This window comes from Pituophis catenifer, unplaced genomic scaffold (genome assembly GCF_029215685.1).
Source record: "Pituophis catenifer annectens isolate HBS135680 unplaced genomic scaffold, rPitCat1.0.hap2 SCAF_7, whole genome shotgun sequence".
In the NCBI taxonomy this organism is placed as follows: domain Eukaryota; kingdom Metazoa; phylum Chordata; class Lepidosauria; order Squamata; family Colubridae; genus Pituophis; species Pituophis catenifer.
In genome coordinates this window covers 35,208,178-35,228,884 of record NW_027256887.1, presented here as the reverse complement: position 1 = coordinate 35,228,884, position 20,707 = coordinate 35,208,178, and the positions used below count along the sequence as shown (strand labels likewise).

The 20,707-nt window shown below is 42.0% G+C and overlaps 1 protein-coding gene across 1 annotated transcript in view; it reads left to right on the top strand.

The window, feature by feature from the left end:
* Positions 1–20,707, top strand: part of CNTN1 (contactin 1) — a 372,977-nt gene that overhangs the window by 326,970 nt on the left and 25,300 nt on the right. Inside the window, exon 19 of the mRNA XM_070947941.1 lies at positions 7,512–7,582. Within this exon, the coding sequence (XP_070804042.1) occupies positions 7,512–7,582 (71 nt within the window). The remainder of the gene's footprint in view (positions 1–7,511; positions 7,583–20,707) is intronic.

Genomic DNA, 20,707 nt, shown 5'->3' with positions numbered 1-20,707 from the left:
CCTTCAACAGGTATTTCTTTCTCTACATGAAGAATTAGCACTGCTTCTATTGTTCAAGATAATGCATGCTGTTTTGACTGTATGAAGGAGATAACAGCATTTCTCCAGGAAGTCGTATATCATTGTAAAAATGTCTAGAAAAGCTTGAATATCGTTCTTCAACAAAGTTTAAATTATTCTTTTGTATTTGCTTTTTAGTGCATTGTTGAGTATAAATGCATATGTGAAATACAAATTGGCATTGCTAAAAAAATAATAACAACCACTAGTCTTCTATTGAATCTGGCATTGCTTTAAGGACTAAGAAAGCTTTAGCTATACAGGCTAATCAAAAATTCAGTGAAGAAAATCTGTATAATTCCAAGTAAAACAGAATGTAAGCCAATAAATTGAGCTAATGTTATTTGTATTTCCTCTTTCTATATTTGCTTTAATGTAAGAGCATAAATATTAAATACAGAATACATAAACTTGTAAGAGTGCTTATGTGAAAAATAAGTGCTTAAGACAATTTGATGAATAGAAAAAAGCATTAAAATGCATGAAGACTTTTTTTTAACAAAATAATGAATATTCAGTTGTATAACTTAAACAAAGTTAACACCTAGCATCATTGACTGTTGGCAATCATTTGTAGGTGAAGCTTACACAAAATGTAGCAGATTGTTGCTATTTTTAAGAAGGTAAATAACTGGAATAACTGCAAAATTATAGCATTTGAAAAACCCTATTTGTTATTTATATTGCAATATAGTTTGATAGATAAAGGATTATAAGAGAACCAGTGAGAACAAATTTTGAGAACATTGCAGAACAGAAACAATAGCTATAATGTCTCCATCATCAATCCTATCATATTTTGCTAAAGTGCACTATTTCCTCCATAGTTTAACATTTTGTTCTGCTAAGTGAATTGAAGATAAGCAATTGAAGATTTTTTAATACATTCTTAAGCTGAGACCTAGCACAGTTGTGGAGAAAACCAATTACATTATTACCTGGATCATGACTTAAATTTAAAGCAGTATGTTTAAGACAGTGATATCCTAAAACTTCCTAAGGGTATAAACTAAACTTAACATTAATGTGTCTTAATATTAGCAGAAACAAAGAAAATAACTGAGATTGTTTTCTGTAATGGCTTAATTTTATAGTTTTAATGTGTTACATATAGAAATAATGATACGACTTGTTTCGTTTTTCTATATTTGTCCATATCAGTGATGAACTGCCTTTCTTTATCACGTCTATAAATATCAAACTTTGTAATAAAATACTGAATGTTGTCCTATGATGTTCAGAAATGTTTATATTCATTTACCCTTGTGTGACTGTTACAAATGGTTGTGGATTTGAGCATAGATTCACTGCCTAGTTTATAACCACACACACACAAACACACATACATGTATTATTTGTTGCTTCTTCATGTAATTATTGCAGTGATGAGGGCACATAGTGTAAATGCCTGATATTTGGCCTACAACTAATGTGCTTTGTGTTTATGCACATTTGATTTAGCAATATGCATGCCACCATGCAGACTTTGGATCATGACTTGAACACTGACTAGGATGACAGACAATGGACAGATACTAATAACGATTAGTAATAAAGACCACTGAAGTGGTTCTTCTAGACTTTGACATTACTGAATCCAGTAATTGGCAGCCTTCCAAACTCAATACACACTAAGATTTCCAATAATGCTGTGTCTATGTCAGACTCACCTAGAAGCTAGTATTCTCATACCATAGTTAAAATATTTAACTAGACAGAGCTTTGATAACCAGTGAAACCGGTTGTAAATCTAATGGCAATGACTATAACTAAGTAAATAAAGCCTATTTGGGCAGGCAGTTAAAAAGAGCAGCCATATATTGACCTCATCACTAAAATGCTGCACTGTGAAACCAAAAATCAATTCAAGGTCCTTAACCACTATTGGCAAAACCATAATTAGAATTTCAGCAAGAGACTGAAAATCAGAATATCAAGGGGTGAGGTGGAAGTGATAGGCTAGTCCCAGAAATAGTCAAGATATTTTCAGCACCAAGAATATGTTATTTTGGCAAATTATGAATCTTCTGAGAAGCTTTAAATACTGTAACACAATCCTCTTTATTTCATATACAAATGCTGCTGAAACTCTGAAATCTTGATTTGGTCAGGATATGATCCTCTAAAACAGGGGTGTCAAATTCACATCACCAGGTGATTTATCACAACTTTTTCCCCTTTGCTAAAATGAGGGTGGGTGTAGCCAACATGTGACACATCCGGCCCAAGGGCCACAAGTTTGACTCCCCTGCTCTAAAGCTTCAGTTCTCCAAATAAAATCTTTTTTGACAGGTAGCTCATTTATAGCCAACTTAGCTATCTCCCTTTATTGTTTCCTATGTTCTTGAGGTGGAGTCATGGTGGCTCAGTTGTTAAAAATGCAGAACATGTCAGGTGGAAGACCCAAACGCTGTGCGATGGTTCAGCTCCTACCCACCTAGCAGTTCAAAAGCATGCAAATGAGAATAGATAAATAGCTACCATTTCTGTGGAAGATAACAGCTTTCTGTGCACCTCGGCATATAGTCATGCTAGCCACATGACCATGGAAATGTCTTCAGACAATGCATACTACTTTGGCTAAGAAATGAGAATGAGCACTGCCCCCTAGAGTCAAAAACAATTGAACAGTGGATACCTTTATCTTTATTTTATGTTCTTGAAAATGACAAAACCTTACTTATAATTCCAGATGCAAAAGCTCAGGTTAAGTGTCAGGAATGGTGGAAGCTCTTCTGAGAATAATGACATATTTGGCATGCAGCATTTCCTCTGCTTTTGAATGTGACCTGGTTTTTCTGAGTATTCCCAACATTACCTCCTTCCCCTACAGAGATAGATTTCTACAAATCCAAGATCTTATTCACCTCATTTTCCTCTTGTCACTTGACCTGGAATGGCAGTGGTGGTGGTCATACAATTTGGGGTACATTGAATGCACCAGATAGTCTGGGAAGAGAAAGAAATGGTATAATATGAATAATGTACAGCAAGAGCTTGAATTCCATTGGATTGATTTGGGCCATGACAGAATGGTATAATGTATTTAGGTTCCTGCCTGACTTTTCACAAGCAGATGATTATCTGCTTCTGGTCCATTTGATTAGTCCAGATGATTACCACACTGGTCCAGATGATTACCACACTTTCTGGTCCATTTGAAAGGATAATTCTTATTACTATCAACAATCTGCAAAGCTGTTGTAATTGTGCTCTGCTCCAATTTCCTTCAATCTGAACCACCTGAATCTTCTTAGTAACAGACACAGCATCTTAAGCACTGTTCAAGCATGTCTTTGATTTGGTCAATTTGTGCAGTCAGTGCAGTTTGAGTTGGGAAAATGGACAATGCAAAGAGCAACTCTGCCTACAGAAGTTTTCCCAGAATCACATAGTGAACTATGCACCCCTATTCCAATTATGAGATCTCATATGGCAGTAGTTTCATAGATCTCATAGTTTCCAAACATTGTGAAGTGATACAATAATTGAGCTAGCTTCTAAGATCACATGATCAAAGAAGAAAGAAAATGACTAATTTTTGAGAACAGGTTTACTATAACTAGAAAGTAATGTATGTAGGAATGTAATCCTTTGTGCATTGGGAGAAGTCCAAAATTATTACTTCCCAGGGTTCCAAAAGTATTAATAAATTTGTAAACTTAAATAGTGAGTTCTTCAATCTCTTGTGTGTACGTAAGTTATATTTCCATGTAATGCTGCACTTCTGCCTTTACACAAGCACCCCAGAAATATCAGAAAATGTGTTAAATCTTGAATGAATAAAATGTTCTCCTTTCAGATTGATAGAGCACACCTGCAGGACATACCCTCTAAATTCATTGAATGACAAATAGATTGAACCTCATTAAAGCAGGATCTTTTATTGAACTGAAAATAGAGTCTGGGCTAAAAGCATCCTTCTGTTGTTTTACTTTATTCTGTGTAAGACATGTGTTGTTGGTTATTTTAAATTTCATAGGCTAGGACTGATGATTGTCCAAATTGTCCAAGCTGCAATTGTCCAAGCTGCAAAATTTTCCACTCATAAAATCATGGATACTTTTCATCCACCAACTCCTCCCTATACTGATGTGTGTGTTAAGGCATCTTCCTTTCAATTCTTCCAGTTAAAAGAATATAATCTGGGGGGGGGGGGGAATACAAAAAATCAGTCTTAACTGAGTTTCCTTACAATTTAGAGGTTTTCCAAGATTTCATGTGATGAATGGGGCTGCATTGGGTTCTTCGCTCACTCTAAAACTTCTTTGATGACTACAAATTCCTTATCCCATTTCATTTCAGCTAGACTGAGTTTTTATAAATGGTATAGGTATAGCAGCATTGCTCCAGATACATTCCTTTTTATCAGAAGTAATATACTGGGATATGGATGTTTCAGGGTGGGATTTGATACGATAGACTCTTAGCCTGCTGGAAGGCTTTGTATTACATAAATTAAAGGATTATTAGCATGCACCAAGGCTGTAGAGGATAGTTGAACAAACCAGAACTTTTAAATCTCTCACATATAACTTGTTCCTAATCTGGGTTCATGTCTAATTTTAAAATACAAAAACTACAGAAATCAAACACAGGAAAAATATTTTTATGTATCTACTAAAGTTGATGATTTTGCCATTGTTAAACTGTTTTCATTAGTATTCTTAAATATTCCTGAAATATATTAGAAGATCACTATGATATGCCTATGATATGCTAATCATAGATTAGTTCTATTTCATAGAACTAATCTATGAAATCTCATAGCACATTTGTTTATGAAGTGTTGGAAGATGACTGAACCATTACATAATCATTTGAAAAGGACGAACTTCGGTTACATAAAATTGTAATTGGACTTGAATCATAATTACAAAGGTCAGGATTATAGAATCCAAAGCCTATGGACAACTGCCACAGTCTGCATCCACATTTGGCCTAATTTGTGGGTAGAAATTGAGTTCCAAGTGCCTGAAATTGTTAGAGGCCTCTGAAACTATCAAGGGTAAGCAATAATGGAAAACTCTTCATCTCTCTGAGTATTACAGGAGTAGAAAACTGAAAATGTGCAAATATTAGCAAGAAAAAGATTCATTATCTTTCTGAAAGATACAATAGAGTTTGTTTTGGCAGCTCATAATAAGGCACATGCTTCCTTTTCAGTCATGCTTCCTTTTTACATCTTTTCTCTTTTTTTTGGAAAATCATAGGTGTGTTCCACCCAGCATCATGGACTCTGTTACTGCAGACTCAGTTGCAAAGTTTTTTAAAATAATAGTATGTTATTTAAATAACAGTATGTGGGTATGTACATATGTGTGTATATATAGGCATTTTCTCAACTGAATCCCAACCCTCCAGCTGATTTTATACTAATAGAACCACATGAGTAGTTAAAATAGGCATTGTTTTGCCTCTTCCTAATACACATCATCAATTAGGCTTTCCTGAAATTGGACTACTAATGCTGGTTCATTCAGCCTTTAATCTAAAAGCACAGGTATATAGTAGTTCAACACAGACTTATGCCCCTCTTGTAAACATTGAAGGTCTATCTGTATTAGCCTTTGAAGAAGAATTTTCAAACGTCCTCACAAAGTCAGTGAAATTTGTTAAGAGTTCTTCTTCAAGACAAGAAAATAATAATAAAATGTTTATTTAATTCCCAAATTGGTAAAGCTCTCAACCCAATATTGGTTATTCAGGAACACATCACTTCATATTAGAAATGTAGTAATGTAAATATATCTGGATTCCTTTCCCATTTTGTGTGTGAAAAACTTGATATTTTAGGCAAATTAGAGAATGAGGCAGGAGGAGTTTAAGCAATAAACTGACTCAATGGATGCTGCATTGTATAACAAATGCAGCTGTCCCAAAGAATGTGGTTTTCTTGTATTAGCCCTTGGCTAAAGAAGTTCTCACATATTACCAGATTCTAACAGGGTTAAATGGAATAGCCAGCCAGTCAGTCAGTCTGTATTAAACCAGGTTGTAAAACAGTAAATTAAACCAGAATTGTTGAATTAGTGTTGAAAAATCTTAGACAAAGGTAGTATTACAATTCCTGCAAAGAATCAGTGTTTGAAGGAGTGAGATGTATGCAGTAATTGATATCAGCTCAAGTATCAACAATGTTGAAGAGACTTTGAACACCATAGATAAATTTGCTCCAACTAGGCACAAACCATCTGGGCAACCTTAACACAATCTCTATATTCTATATCCAAATGCAGGTAAAAGTGTACAGCCTTGATTTGGTCAGAATATAATTCTGCAAAGCTTCATCTCCCTGCATCAGTCTTTTTGAATATTATCTCTCCCTATTGTTTCCAGCATTGTCAGGGATGGCTGGGTTTCTATCTAGTTCCAGTTCTAAAAAGCCTCTGCTGCAGTCACAAACAGTGAAACTTGCATATACCTTCCAAAGATATATGAGGCTTGGTACTGTTATTTGAAATATCAGATTTATCAGATGGATTTTCTTGTAGGGGTGATGATATGCCTGGCTGGATCTGACATTTCACGTTGCATCTTGCTTTTTCTGGTTGCACTCAGCTCTAGTATAAATAAATTGTTACATTGTCCAGGGTTGACCTGCTTTTCAGTATTCTTCTTTAGCCAGGCTCTTAACCTGTGAAAATGATACACAATTTGAGTTAGTCTCTTTTTCTAGCCTACCACTCTGACTCTTCTTGCCTTTAGACTTTTTGATGACATTTTAATTTTTAGGATAGTTCAAAGCATATCTAGAATCTAGTATTTAAATGTAGCATTTCCTATCCTGCTACTTTCCAGATGTGTTGATGTTGAATTACAAAGTCTTCATGAATAGAAGACGGGTGCATCAGAGGCAAGTAGGCCTAGCCAGTTCAGCTTTGATTCTTTATTATGTATTTTATAGTAATCATAAATAGATTATCATTATCAAATAAATATCATTTGTCAAATGGCAAATATAATGCAAACTATCTTGTGGGTCAGGTTTCTCCAACTCTGTATTTCCAGATGGGTAAAACTAAATTTCTCATTAGGCACATTCTATGTCCATACTGATTGAAAATGATGTTCTACTTTACCCCTTCAGGAAGATCTTACTTTGAGGGGAAGGCTGCTGTAAGCAAGCCATAAAATATAAGCATGCACATTATCTGATTTCAAAATATTATGCATTAAGTATAAACTCTTGAGCTAAGAACAATATATCCTTCTAGTATCTGCTTACCCATGGTCTCCAAAGAGAAACTATTCACTGTGGAAAAGTGTAAATTCAGTAACTGAAGAAAATTGGCAGATTTATGCTGGTAGCAGTCTATATTTCATTATTCAATGCCTAAAATTGTGCAAGACATATCTCAAATGCATATAATTAATAATGGAGAAATTAATGATGTTTTTATTTCATGGAAGCAGATGGATCTTTATTATCATTATTTTCTATTATTCAGCTCCAAATGTGGCCCCTTCTGAGGTTGGAGGAGGAGGTGGAAGCAATAGAGAACTGACAATAACATGGGTGGTAGGTATTATCCAGTATATTTATCTATATTGTAGAAGAATGTTGTAAACTGTCCAGAGTCACTTAGGTGAGATGGTCAGTGTAGACATTAAATAAATGAATAAATAAACAAACAGAAGTTACATTATTCTGCTGAGATAAATGTGTTTTGTGCATATAAAATAGATCACTATAGAATGCAGGTTATTATAAATATTACTAAATAATTTGCGAACATACATAATGAGTTTTTGTGTCCATACTTATATTTTTTAAGATTCAAAATTCCTTTTCAAAGTGATCTTAAAGGCTAAATGGAATAAAATTAACAAAAGTGATGATGATATTATATATTGAATAAATACTGGGCATTTCTTTCTTAGGCCAGAACATTAAATTAGAATCTACACATAAACTTTTAGCAAACAGACTACTTTGTATATGAATGCAGACCAGCTACAATATTGATTGCTAAATAGTATAGTCACATTAGAATTTTTGTTGATGAACATTCTCTCTATTTGGGTCAGTTAGATTTTTGTTCAGAATACTGCTTAAAACATTGCTACTCATTTTTTGGTCTGGGATCTGAAAAAAGTGCCACAAATCATACCACACCTTTTAAACATGAAGTGATTGCTAGAACCTAGCATATGCTTAGAATAAGCTTGCTTTGATACAGTGTTAATTCAATATGACTAAAGGAATTGCAAATCTAAACAAATATGAAGCAGTGAGAGCAGCAGAGAAATGTGCATCCTTACCTAGTACCTTGTTTTGCCTCACTTTAAATCACTTAGACTTTGGTGTCTACAATGCCCTAAGATGTGCTTTGATTGCACCAATCATTTCCAACTATGAGGGCCATGCATTTTATGTTTATTATATATTATATGTATATGGATAAATTTTATGTTTATTATTTTTTAAGGGGCATCTACACTTACACATCAGGTGGCCAATTTTTTTTTTTACCAAGTCACACGTTCAGAATTTTTTTAAATTAGGCATGCTGCTTTATTGTCCCATTATTTTTCTCTTCTCTAACAACTAATTGTTGTATTAAACTGTTCTTTTTACTGTGTTTTTTTTTATTGTAAAGGCTAGTCAAAGACCGTAATGCTATCTTGTAACATTTTCATATTTATCTGTGCTTTCTTACCTAGCCAAATAATTTTTTTAATTATTTTATTTAATTCCTCAAAGAATCTCCTTTCCAATTTTATAGGGACTGTCTGGAATAGATATAATAATTTTGGCAATATATTCATTTTAACCACTGCTATCCTTCCTAGTAGTGATAACTGTAATTTTCCCCAAATCTTTAAATCTTTTTTATTTGTTATATCAGTTTTTTATAAATATCATCTTTTATTGAAGAACACCTTACAGTGAGCCAAATTCCTAAATATGTAATCTTTTTTTCAATTTGCAATCCCAAATCTTTTTCTAATTCTTTCTTTTCTTTTTCAGTTAAATTTTTTACTAACATTTTAATCTTTTCTCTATTAATTTTCAGTCCTGCCACTGTCCCAAATTTTTCTATTTCATTAATTAAGGTGTTTCCTGTTTCCAGAGGCTCTTCTATGAAGAAAACTAGGTCATCCGCAAATGCCTCTGTCTTATATTCTTCTTTTTTTACCTTTAGTCCTTTTATCTCTCTATTGTATCTAATTTGGGTTAGCAGCCCTTCTAATGTCAAGATGAAAAGCAGAGGTGACATTGGGCATCCCTGTCTTACTCCTTTATTCAAATTTCTCTGTGTTATCCCCATTAATTATCACTCTAGCTGTTTGTGTCGTGTATATCACCTTTATTGTTTCTCGAACTTCCCTCCAAATCTCATATCTTTGATCTGTTGGAACAAAAACTACCAATTAAGATTATCGAATGCTTTCTGGGCGTCTAAAAATATTAGTGCCACCTGTTTTTCAGGATGTGCTTCATAGTACTCTATGTTTCGACGAAGTCTCATTCGTCATCTTCAGGCTGGTGTTCTCGGCTTCGTGCTTCCAGGAGCAATGTGAGATCGCAGCTGTCTCTTCCTTTTAACTGCTAGTGGGGGTGTGAGCTGATTGGGTGGGGACTTGGCTGTGCTCTGATTGGATGGGGGGTGGGTTGTGCTCTGATTGGCTGGGGGTGTGTTCTGTTTGGGTGGGGGCTTGGTTGTGCTCAGCTTAGTCTGAGTTGCAGGGGGATTTGAGCTGGTGAGCTGCGTTGTTGTTGTTTGGCTTCGTGTTTGTGGCCGTGCGAGCTCTTCATGGTGGGTGTCAGTCTGCTTCATGTATGGATTGGAGGGGTTTAAAGTGGCTAATGATGCAGCTGCGGTCTGGCTTCTGGTCCTTGGTCGTGGCTCATTATCAGTGTGGGTTTGAGTCTGCTTTCTGCGTGGATGTGTGGTGGTGACATCCTGTGTGGCTCTCGTGAGTGTGGGTCTGGTGTCATTCGTCGTGCTAGGGACTCGTTTGTCAATAAGGGCGGGTTTCCAAATGGCTGGTAGGCGGGAGGTATCGTCTCGTTTGTTCATGCTGTGTGGGCATTTTTCTATCTCGATGGCTTCTCTGATTATTCTGTTGTTAAAGTGTTCAGTTTTGGCGATAGTTCTGGTCTTTTTAAAGTCAATATCATGTCCTGTGGCTTTAAGGTGTTGGACCAGGGAAGAAGTTGGTTCCTCTTTTCTGACTGAGTTCTTGTGTTCTTCTATGCGTGCACTTATTCGTCTGTTGGTTTGTCCGATGTATGTGGTGGGGCAGGCGGTGCATGGGATTTCATATACTCCTTGATTTTCTAACTCAATTTTGTCTTTGGGGTTCCTTAGGATGGTGGATATTTTTCGGTTTGTGCAGAATGCTGTCTTGATGTTATGTTTGTGGAGGATTTTGCTTATTCTGTCTGTGGTGCCTTTTATGTATGGGAGGAGGGCTTTGCCATTTTCTTGTTCTCTGTCTTGGATTTTAGTGGGGGTTTCTTTTTGGATTAGGTTGGTGATCTTATTTCTTTGGAATCCATTGGATGTTAGTACGTTAGTGAGAGTGTGTAGTTCGGTTTTTAGGTGTTGTTCGTCAGCTAAGCATTTTGTTCTGGAAATGAGTGTCTTGGCTACAGAGTTGATCTGGGCAGGGTGGTGGTGTGAGAGTGCGTGCAGATAGCGGTTTGTGTGTTTTTTCTTCTGGTAGATAGTGTGTCCTAGGGAGCCATTGGATTTTCTGTAGACTAAGACATCCAGGAAGGGAAGTTGGTTGTTCGCTTCTGTTTCCATGGTGAACTGTATTTTGGGGTGTAGGCTGTTGAGGTGTGTGAGGAAGTTGTCCAGTTTTTCTTTCCCATGTGGCCAGATTATGAAGGTGTCATCTACATATCTGAGCCAGAGTTTGGGTTTGTGATCAGATTTTTCTAGAGCTTGGGTTTCAAAGTATTCCATATAGAGGTTGGCAATGACAGGTGAGAGGGGTGATCCCATGGGTGCTCCTTCTTTTTGATTCTCATTTGGGGCGTAAATTGTCACCAACAACCATGATTTCTGCCCAATTTGTAGTTCTATCATTAAAACTCTTCCATCTATATCTTGATATTTTAATTTAATTTAATTTATTCCCTTCCTAATATATACCACTATTCCCCTCTGTTTTTGTTCCACTAATGCTGTGTATAGTGTTCCTAATTTCGGGAATTCCAAACATTTTCTATGCTGCTCTTTTATATGTACCTCTTGTAGGCACACTATATCTATACCTCGTTTTGCTAATTTTGTTAGTATTTGTTTTCTTTTAGCAGGGGCATTTAATCTGTTAACATTAATCGATATTACCCTAATTTCTTCTTCCATTGTTCTAATTATATATTGGTTTCTATCTTCTATTGATTCTAACATCTCTTTGTGGTCGTGTTCTCAAACCCGCTCCTTCTCCTTCCCTTTGTCCCTTTTCTTCCTTGATTTCTATCTCCAGTTCTATTTCTTTTAGCTCCCATTGCTGGTCTTCCTGACTTCTAGATTCTAATTCCTCTTTGCTACTGCTCTCTTCTTCTACCCCCTCCAGCTGATCATAGAGTTCTTGTGCCTTGTCTATATTGTCTATCTTGATCTTTCTCTCCTGCCATGATACCAACATCCCTTCTGGGATTAACCATCTAAATAGTATATTTCTTTTAATCAGCTGAGCACCGAGAAACCTATAGTCTCTTCTCTTCGGGATTAAAACATGTTTGTATTTCTTTATCCTTATAAATCATTGGGTCATCTCTCGTAATCTTATAAATTATGTCTCTGACTTTCTTTCTCTCAAATCTTATATGAACTTCTCATGGCAGTCTATTGTGCCTAGCGTAGTTTGTGTGAATTCAGTACGCGTTGTTGATCTCCAATAATATTTCTTGTCTATCCCTTTGTAATGCTCCCACTATCAGCCTTGCCATAATAGTGCCCAAGTCTTCTTCCTTTTCTTCCATTATATTCTGGAATCTTAGATAGAATGCAGCTCTCTCTATTTCCAGGTGGATAATTGATTCTTTGAGTCCCTTGTTCATTGCCATCAACTTTTTGTCTACTACGTCAACTTTTTTTCCCATTTGTTCTGACCTCACTTCCACTGTTTTTATTCTTTCTTCATTTTTCTCAATTGTTTGTTGTATCGTCTCTATCTTATTGTCCAATTTATTCATATCTCGTTTCAATTCTATATGATTTTTATACATTGTTTCCTGCATCTTCATCATCGTTTCCTGAATGGCCAATAATGTTGTCTGCATAGTTTGCATGTTCGATATTACGCTCTGTTTTTCTGTCCCCAGCATTCCTTCAAATGTTCTCTGACAGATGGGGATAAGGGTGTCAGTGATGGGCTTGATGTTGTTTTCTTTCCTGTTCTCAATGTTGTCGTTGTAGTGCTTGTCATATTACTCAAGTTTACAGTACTCTTAATTAATTTTCAACTTAATTCAAATCTACTCAATTCCCTTTATAACCAATCTTGGCAGTATCTTGAATACAATGCTGTTTGTTCTCTTAACTCTTCTTTATACCTTTATACCTTAATCTCCTCTTAATACCCTAACTTAATCCACTTAGCCTCTAATTATTCACTACCACTATATATTTATATAATGTCTATAAATATTATTTTCACAATACTCAAATTAATTAATATATATATATATAGAACTATCAGTCAGTTAATTGTAAATAAAATATACTTATAACTCTAAATCAATTATTATAACTCTTATCTGTATATTAAGTATCTATATATAGCCTATACATTTAATCCTTTTAATATTTCCTTATTTAGCTAGCAGCCTATTAATTTCACACTTTCTCTCCGAACCTCCGTTTCTTTGTTTTTCTTTCTCTTCTATATCCACTGTCCCTCCTTTCTCTTCTACTCTTGAACCTCTCTTCTCCTTCTCCAACACAGTTCACTTTCTTTTTTTCCTCCTACTTGGCTCACAGTCTCTCTAAAGAGGCAGTTTCCTTCTCCAATCTTCCTCCATCTGGCGCCAATCCACTCTTGTTACTCTTGTTGCCATGTCTCGTCCTTTCTCTGTCTCTTTTACTTTCTCCAGCCTTCTGCTACATACTGCTCCTTCTCTGTCTCAATTTGCTTTCCTTCGATTTTTTCACTTCTCTCGCTGCTCTCCTGGACCACCAATTTTTTTCCGCCTTCTAGCTGTCTGTCACCTGTCGTCTCATCTTGCTCACTCCGCCGTCTCTCATCTTCACTGTACCATCTCCCTTTTCTCTTTCTTCTATTTTCAATCTTTCTTCGTTTTGGGTTTCAAATTACACCTTCCAATCTTCTCCCAGCCACTTTCTTGCCTCTCCTCTTCTCCTAAAGCTCTTGCCACAATGTTCTTTGTCTTCCTTCTCTCAATCTTTAGTTATTTTAATTTGCTGACTCACAGCTCTTCCCACTGGGTTGCCGCTTGCTTTGAGGATTTCCTCACAAATTGAGCTTCCTTCTTTCACCAAAAATCAAGGACTTACTTTTCTTTAGGCTCTTCTCTACAGTTCTCTACTCACTTCAATGACACAGTCTGTTAAATATATCCTTGCTTCTGCATCGTCTGTGTCTAGTCATGGACTCGGGTCTGCCATCTTGCAATAGCAGATGCTTTCACGCCAGGTTTAAGGGGTTTCCTTTCATTGCAGCTGGTGATCGCCTTTCATCCCGCTACCCCCCAGGCTTCCCCTTTATTTCGCGTGGCTCTCCAGGCTCTCTGTGCCCCCGAAGGGTCCCCAATCGTGAAAAACTCAGAGTTAAACGATGGAGACCGTCCTCTTTCCTCTGCACTGCCACAATGTCGCCACCGGAAGCCTGCATTTAAGACTTTTATGCCTGTCCATGGGTATAATTCCTGCATCTCCTAATTGTTGTTTGAGTTTTTCTTTTCTTTTTTTTTCTCATCACTCCCTACCTCATTGTTTGATTTGTTTTCTTGGGATTTATGGTTGTGTTCTAGAGATACTAAAGTTGGTCACCCTCCATGCTCACCCTCAGTTTTAGTTTAAAGCCCTTCTGATGAGTTAGACCAGTCTTTTTCTTAGTACATTTTCCCCCGTTTTTGTGAGGTGCAGCCTATCCCTTACTTTAAAAATGTAATAGTTCATTTAAAGTTTTCAAAGTTTAAAAGTTTTAAGATTTAAAAATTTAGAATTTGAAAATCCCTTTTTTGGTTGGTGGATGTGCTTTCCTGTTAGCCTTGTTTCTACCTTCTCTGTTTTAGGTAATTATCCCTATTTCTTTCTATCCTTTTTTTCTGTCTATGTCCTCGTTTCTCTGCCTTGTTATTTATGTAACTTGCTTACTATTATGTTAGTTTTATTTATCCTTTTCTTCCCTATATTTTTAAAAAGTTTTTGAGCTCCAATTCCTCCTTACCTTATTATTTAAGATTTGCCTTATTTATTTGATTGCTCTTTATTAATACTATTCTTCCTTGATTTCCAATTTTCTACTCTTGTCCTTATTATTTGCCTATTTATTTTTCTTTTCTATTGTATTTATTTTTATTCTCTACTGGGGCCTTCCATCCCTGCCTATTGGAACCTCAGGCTTAGTTTGTTGCCTTTTCCATTGTTTGCTGCTCCGGCCTCATGTTGGTTTCTCTCCCAGCTTGGTTCTGTCTTTCGGTGCTGAGGTTTTTTCAGACTCGTTTCTGCTCTGGTCAGCTCTCTCGGCCAGCCGTTTAACTTTCCGATTGGCTGTCTGGTCTGCTCCGCTCAGCCTGCCACTCATCTTTAGAGATCAGATCTCTCTAACTCCATGCACCTCTGCTACTGTGCTGCTTGTCTCTGCTGCTATGATCTCCCCTCCGCCAATCTACTGCTGCTATGATCTCCCCTCCATGGATTCTGCTTCTGCTACAATCTGTTATGTCCTTATAAGGACATCCGCCCGGATTGGCTGCCAGCCATCGGGCGGGAAAGTTTGAATCACTGTCAGAGGCGGTGCAACTGCCGGAGCGAATATAAGGAGAGCTCCGGCAGCGCACAGCCAGTCTTGCTACTGTTTCTAAATAAAGTTATTAATGTAACGAGCTGGTCGCGTCTTCCATTCCTGCGCCGATCTAACACTGGCGACGAAGGACTAGAGCAAGAGACGAACCTCGTGGTGCCAAGCCAACAAGACCAAGACACCGGCACCTGAAACCACCAGTAGGCATTTCCGAAGGCATGGCATCCGCTGAAGTCACTTTGCCAGCCCTTGCTCCTTTCCGCCCAGAGAAGGACAAGTGGAAATCCTACGTGGTCAAAGTTCGGCAATACCTGAGAGGCAACAACATCAGGGATGCCGACGATGACCGAAAAAAGGGCATTTTCCTGGCCAACTGCGGCTCCGAAGTTCTCGACATGGCCATCGATCTCGTAGCTCCACGAGACATCGAAGAAGTACCATGGGCGGACCTGCTGCAGATCCTGGAGGACCATTATGACCCAACAGGAACACCAGTGGCGAACCGTTTCACCTTCCATCAGAGGGATCAGAAGGAAGGTGAGACCATCAAAGAATTCGTGGCCGCCCTGCGCCAAATCGCAGCCAGCTGCGAATTTGACCATGTGGACAATGCCATTGCTGACCGCGTGATTTTCGGCATGAGGGACAGAGGCCTGCAAAAGAAATTCCTGAGCAGGAAGAAACTCGTGCTCAAGGATGTGGTGGAGGAAGCCACCGCATCCGAAATCTCAGAAAAAGCGGCAGCCGCGGTAAGCAGAGCAAAGGGAATCCACAAGATTCGCACCACAAAGCAATCATCAACTGAGGATTCCACAGCTGGATCGGAATCGGAGGAGGAGTCCACCGTCCACAAAGTATCCAGATCCCCAAGGCGGGAAACCGCTCAAAGAAGTTACCAGGGGGAGCGCTGTGCCAGCTGCAGAGGGGACCATGCCAGGGCAACCTGCAAGTGGAGAGATGCGACCTGCAGACACTGCAACAGAAGGGGTCACATCGCCGAAGCTTGCAGAGCCGAGGAACCAGCCCCAGAACCCTCCAGCCACCGTCCCCGCGAAAATCGAAAAGAATACCAGAGATCATCCAAACGGTCCTCTGGCCCATCTAGACGCAGAGACGACGAATTTCCCCGGAGCGGAGCGGTCCACCAGACGACCATCGCCCACACAAACTCGGACAATGCTACCAAGTTCCACGTGACCATCCACGTGGAGGGATCACCCTGCTCAATGGAGGTAGACTTGGGCTCGGTCTACTCCATCATGGATTGGCACCAGCTGAAGCACCTGCAACCCAGCATCAGCAAACGAGACCTGAAGCCACTACACTCAAAGCTCGTCAATTTTGGGGGAAACCCCACTGGAGTCTTAGGAAGAGCAAACATCCGAGTCTCCTACAACGAGTTCCAAGGCAAGCTTCCCATCACAGTCGTGGAGAACAGCTGACCGAACCTGCTAGGAGTGGAGTGGTTTAAGCCGCTGGGGCTATCCATCGGAGGCATCCATCAAATTCGCAGGGATGAACTCGACAACCTCATCGAAGAGTTCAAAGAAGTCTTCGATGGTAAGCTGGGGAAATTTGTGGGGAGGCCAATCTCCTTTAATCTGGACAAGGGAATCACCCCAATTAGGCTGAAGCCCCGCCGGGTTCTATTTGCCCTGCGGCCTAAAGTAGACGAGCAGCTGGATAAGCTGATCGCCCAGGGCGTCCTGGAACCGATCGATCATGCCTCATGGGAGACCCCCATTGTGACCCCACTGAAGCATGATGGGTCTGTGCGCATCTGCGCCGACTATCGTTGTACCATCAACAAGGCGTTGGCACAGAGCGCATACCCAGTCCCAGTGGTGCAACATCTGCTGCATTCCCTGGGAACTGGCTCAATTTTTGCGAAACTGGACCTGGCCCAGGCTTACCAGCAACTGCCAGTGGATGAAAAAACGGCGGAGGCACAAACAATAGTCACACACAGGGGGGCATTCAAATGTAACCGTCTCCAGTTTGGAGTCAGTGCTGCCCCCGGCATATTCCAATCAATGATGGAACGCCTTCTCCAAGGCGTTCCAGGGGTGGTGCCATACTTTGACGATGTACTAATCTCCGGAGATTCACAGGCACAACTCCTTGAAAGGCTCAGGCTTGTCCTGCAGCGCTTCAAGGCCAAGGGCTTGAGAGTCAGGAGAGATAAATGCATCCTAGGAGTACAGGAAGTCGAGTTCTTGGGCTATCTCATAGATAGCACTGGCATCCACCCCACCAAATCAAAGGTGAAAGCAATCCATGAAGCTCCGAGCCCCAAAAATAAAACGGAACTTCAGGCATTCCTTGGATTGCTTAACTTCTATGCAATGTTTCTCAAACAGAAAGCCACAGTTGCTGAGCCACTCCACCGCCTGTCGGGGAAAGCGGCTTCCTGGAAGTGGGGCCAAGAAGAGGAAGCAGCATTCCGGGCCGTGAAAGGACTTTTAACTTCCAAAAGCGTCCTCATCCAGTACAATGAGACGCTCCCCATTAAGCTAACCTGCGATGCGTCGCCTTACGGGGTGGGGGCAGTCCTCAGCCACGAACTGCCCAACAGCTCCGAAGCCCCAATAGCCTACTTCTCAAAGACCATGTCCGGCGCGGAACGCAACTACAGCCAGCTGGACAAAGAAGCCTTGGCCATCGTTGCAGGAGTGAAACGCTTCCATGAATACCTCTACGGGAGGAATTTCACTATAGTAACCGACCACAAGCCACTCCTGGGGCTCCTCGCAGGCGACCAACCCACCCCGACCTTCATGTCCCCGCGGATGACGAGATGGGCCATCTTCCTAGCCGGCTACTCCTACAGGCTCGTGCACCAGCCAGGCACAGCCATAGGAAACGCCGATGCGCTGAGTAGATGCCCATTGAAGGATCCAGTAGAAGACCCAGCCCCCACGCTCCACCTCTTCCACATAGACGATGACGCCAGCTGTCCAGTCTCGTCCGCAGATGTGGCCGTCCTCACCCAAAAGGACTCCACACTCCGCCAAGTGAAGTCCTGGGTCCTCAGAGGGTGGCCATCTGAGAAGATGGAGAAAAAGTTCAGCCCATTCGTCAGGAAGCAGAAGGAGCTGTCCACAATGAAGGGCTGTTTGCTATGGGGAGACAGGGTGCTGATTCCAAGCACTCTGCAACGGCGGGCGCTAGAGACATTACACAAAGGGCACCCAGGCATCTTCCGCATGAAGGCCCTGGCACGGAGTTACGTCTGGTGGCCCTCACTGGACAGAGACATCGAAGAATGGGTCTCCAGATGTGACCTGTGCCAAGAAGTACGCCCAGCGCCACCACAAGCCGAAACAGCGAAGTGGGAGACCCCCAGCAACCCCTGGTCGAGGATCCATATCGACTTCGCGGGTCTGATGCAAGGGCACCACGTACTCATCGTCGTCGATGCCTTCTCCAAGTGGCTCGAGGTGGTACCCATGGCATCTACCACAACGGAAGCGACGATCCGGGCCCTGCGCCGCTTTTTCGCCACCCATGGACTGCCGGATGTGCTGGTCTCTGACAACGGCCCCCAACTCACATCCCTGGCCATGGAGGCATTCCTGGCAGGACGAGGCATCCGCCATGCCCTGTCCGCCCCGTACAGGCCGGCTGGGAACGGACAAGTGGAACGAATGGTGAGACTCACCAAGGAGGCACTCACCAAGATGGGCACGGGCGACTGGCAGGAAAGAATAGACAACTTCCTCCTCACCCAGCACATCACGCCGCATGCCACCACCCACAAGAGCCCGGCCGAATTGTTGATGGGCAGAAGGTTGAGGTCACCATTGGACCGGCTGCACCCCCAATACAGCCCAGAAGTGACCGCAACGGCCAGCCGCCCGCTTCGCGCCTTCAGCAAGGGAGATTCGGTTTTCGCGCTAAACTTCCACGGCTCTCCTAAGTGGCTGAAGATAGACAGCACAACCGGCCCAAAGTCCTACACCGTGGAGCTGGAAGATGGACAGGTCTGTAGACGTCACATCGACCAGCTCCGGAAAAGGTGGGGGGGAGCACAAGAAAACCAGCCTGACGAGGGAGGCCTGCAACACCCCGACGAGGTAGGCCTGCAACACCCCGACGAGGTAGGCCTACAACACCCCAACGATGTAGGCCTACAACACCCCGGCGAGATAGGCCTACAACACCCCGACGAGGTAGGCCTACCACACCACGGCGAGGCAGACCACCGCCACCCCGACGAGGCCGGCCAAGCACACTACCAGGCGCTAACCCACCGACAGTCCAGAGCGGTAGACCGGGGCCAGCCGCATGGGGGATGGCAACACCAACCCAGCGAGGTGGGCACCGGGCACGACAGGGCGAGGGACTACCAAAACAGCCCACGAGTAGACCGGGACATACCCTGAAGGGGAGCATCGCACCCATCCAGCAAAGGCAATCAGCGACAGCCCTGCCAGGGAGACCTCCACTACAGGCGAGTAGACCGGGGACCATCCGAGGTGGGCATACCACAGCCCAGGGGTGAGGGTGGCACACAACTCCCCGGCGAGAGGGACCCCCGCCCAGCACAGAAGACAACCCGGCAAGAACAACCCAGCCCAGATGACCCCAGCCACCAACCCGCGGTAGACCAGGGACTAGGGTGAAGGGAAAGCCGACAACAACCCAGCCAGGGAGGCCTGCGCCACTCCGGCAGGGGAGACCTCCACCAACCCGCGGAGGTAGCCCCACAACGACATCCCGACCAGGTCGACCACCACCGACCCGACGGGGTAGGCCAAACCAGCTCGACCAAGGGGACCTGCGCCACCCCTGCGAGGTCGGACAGCACAACACGACCCAACACCATCCACCGCTGGCAGACCGGACCCGAGGGCACCGATCCGAACCACCCCCCAGACGACAACGAGCCGAACCGCAGCCAAACCACAGCGCCCAGGAGACCGAGGAGGAGCAAGTGACAGCCTGGGACTTACCGAGACTCAGACGCTCTCCCCGGGTCGGAACCGAGCAGCCTCGACAAGACGATAGATCCACAGGCCAGAGGAAGACCATCAGAACCAGCCATCCAAGGTCTGCGGTCCGGCCGGAGGCGCTGAGGGTGACCCCGCACACTCGCCAGCCGAACCGAGCCCGGTTCCGGAGAGGGAACCAGGAGACACAGGAGCCCCATCCGTCCGGGTCGGGGACGAGGAAGAAGTGAGACTGCGCAGGTCAACTAGGGTGCCGAGGCATCCTACGTACCTGCGTGATTACGTGACTTTTATTGACAAACGTTGACTGTTCTCGGACTAAGAGGGGAGGAGTGTTATGTCCTTATAAGGACATCCGCCCGGATTGGCTGCCAGCCATCGGGCGGGAAAGTTTGAATCACTGTCAGGGGCGGTGCGACTGCCGGAGCAAATATAAGGAGAGCTTCGGCAGCACGCAGCCAGTCTTGCTACTGTTTCTAAATAAAGTTATTAATGTAACGAGCTGGTTGCGTCTTCCATTCCTGCGCCGATCTAACACAATCTCCCCTCCATGGATTCTGCTGCTGTGTTTCTCCCCTCCTCCGATTCTGCCACTACCAATTTCTCCAATTCGAAGAAATTCTGCTTAGAAAATACAATCTGTCTTTCCTAACCAGCAACTGCAAGTATTTTCTTATAAAAAGAGTAGTTGATCATTTTCTTACTTCCACAATTCAAAGAGGATACTTCTTTTTTATCTTTTG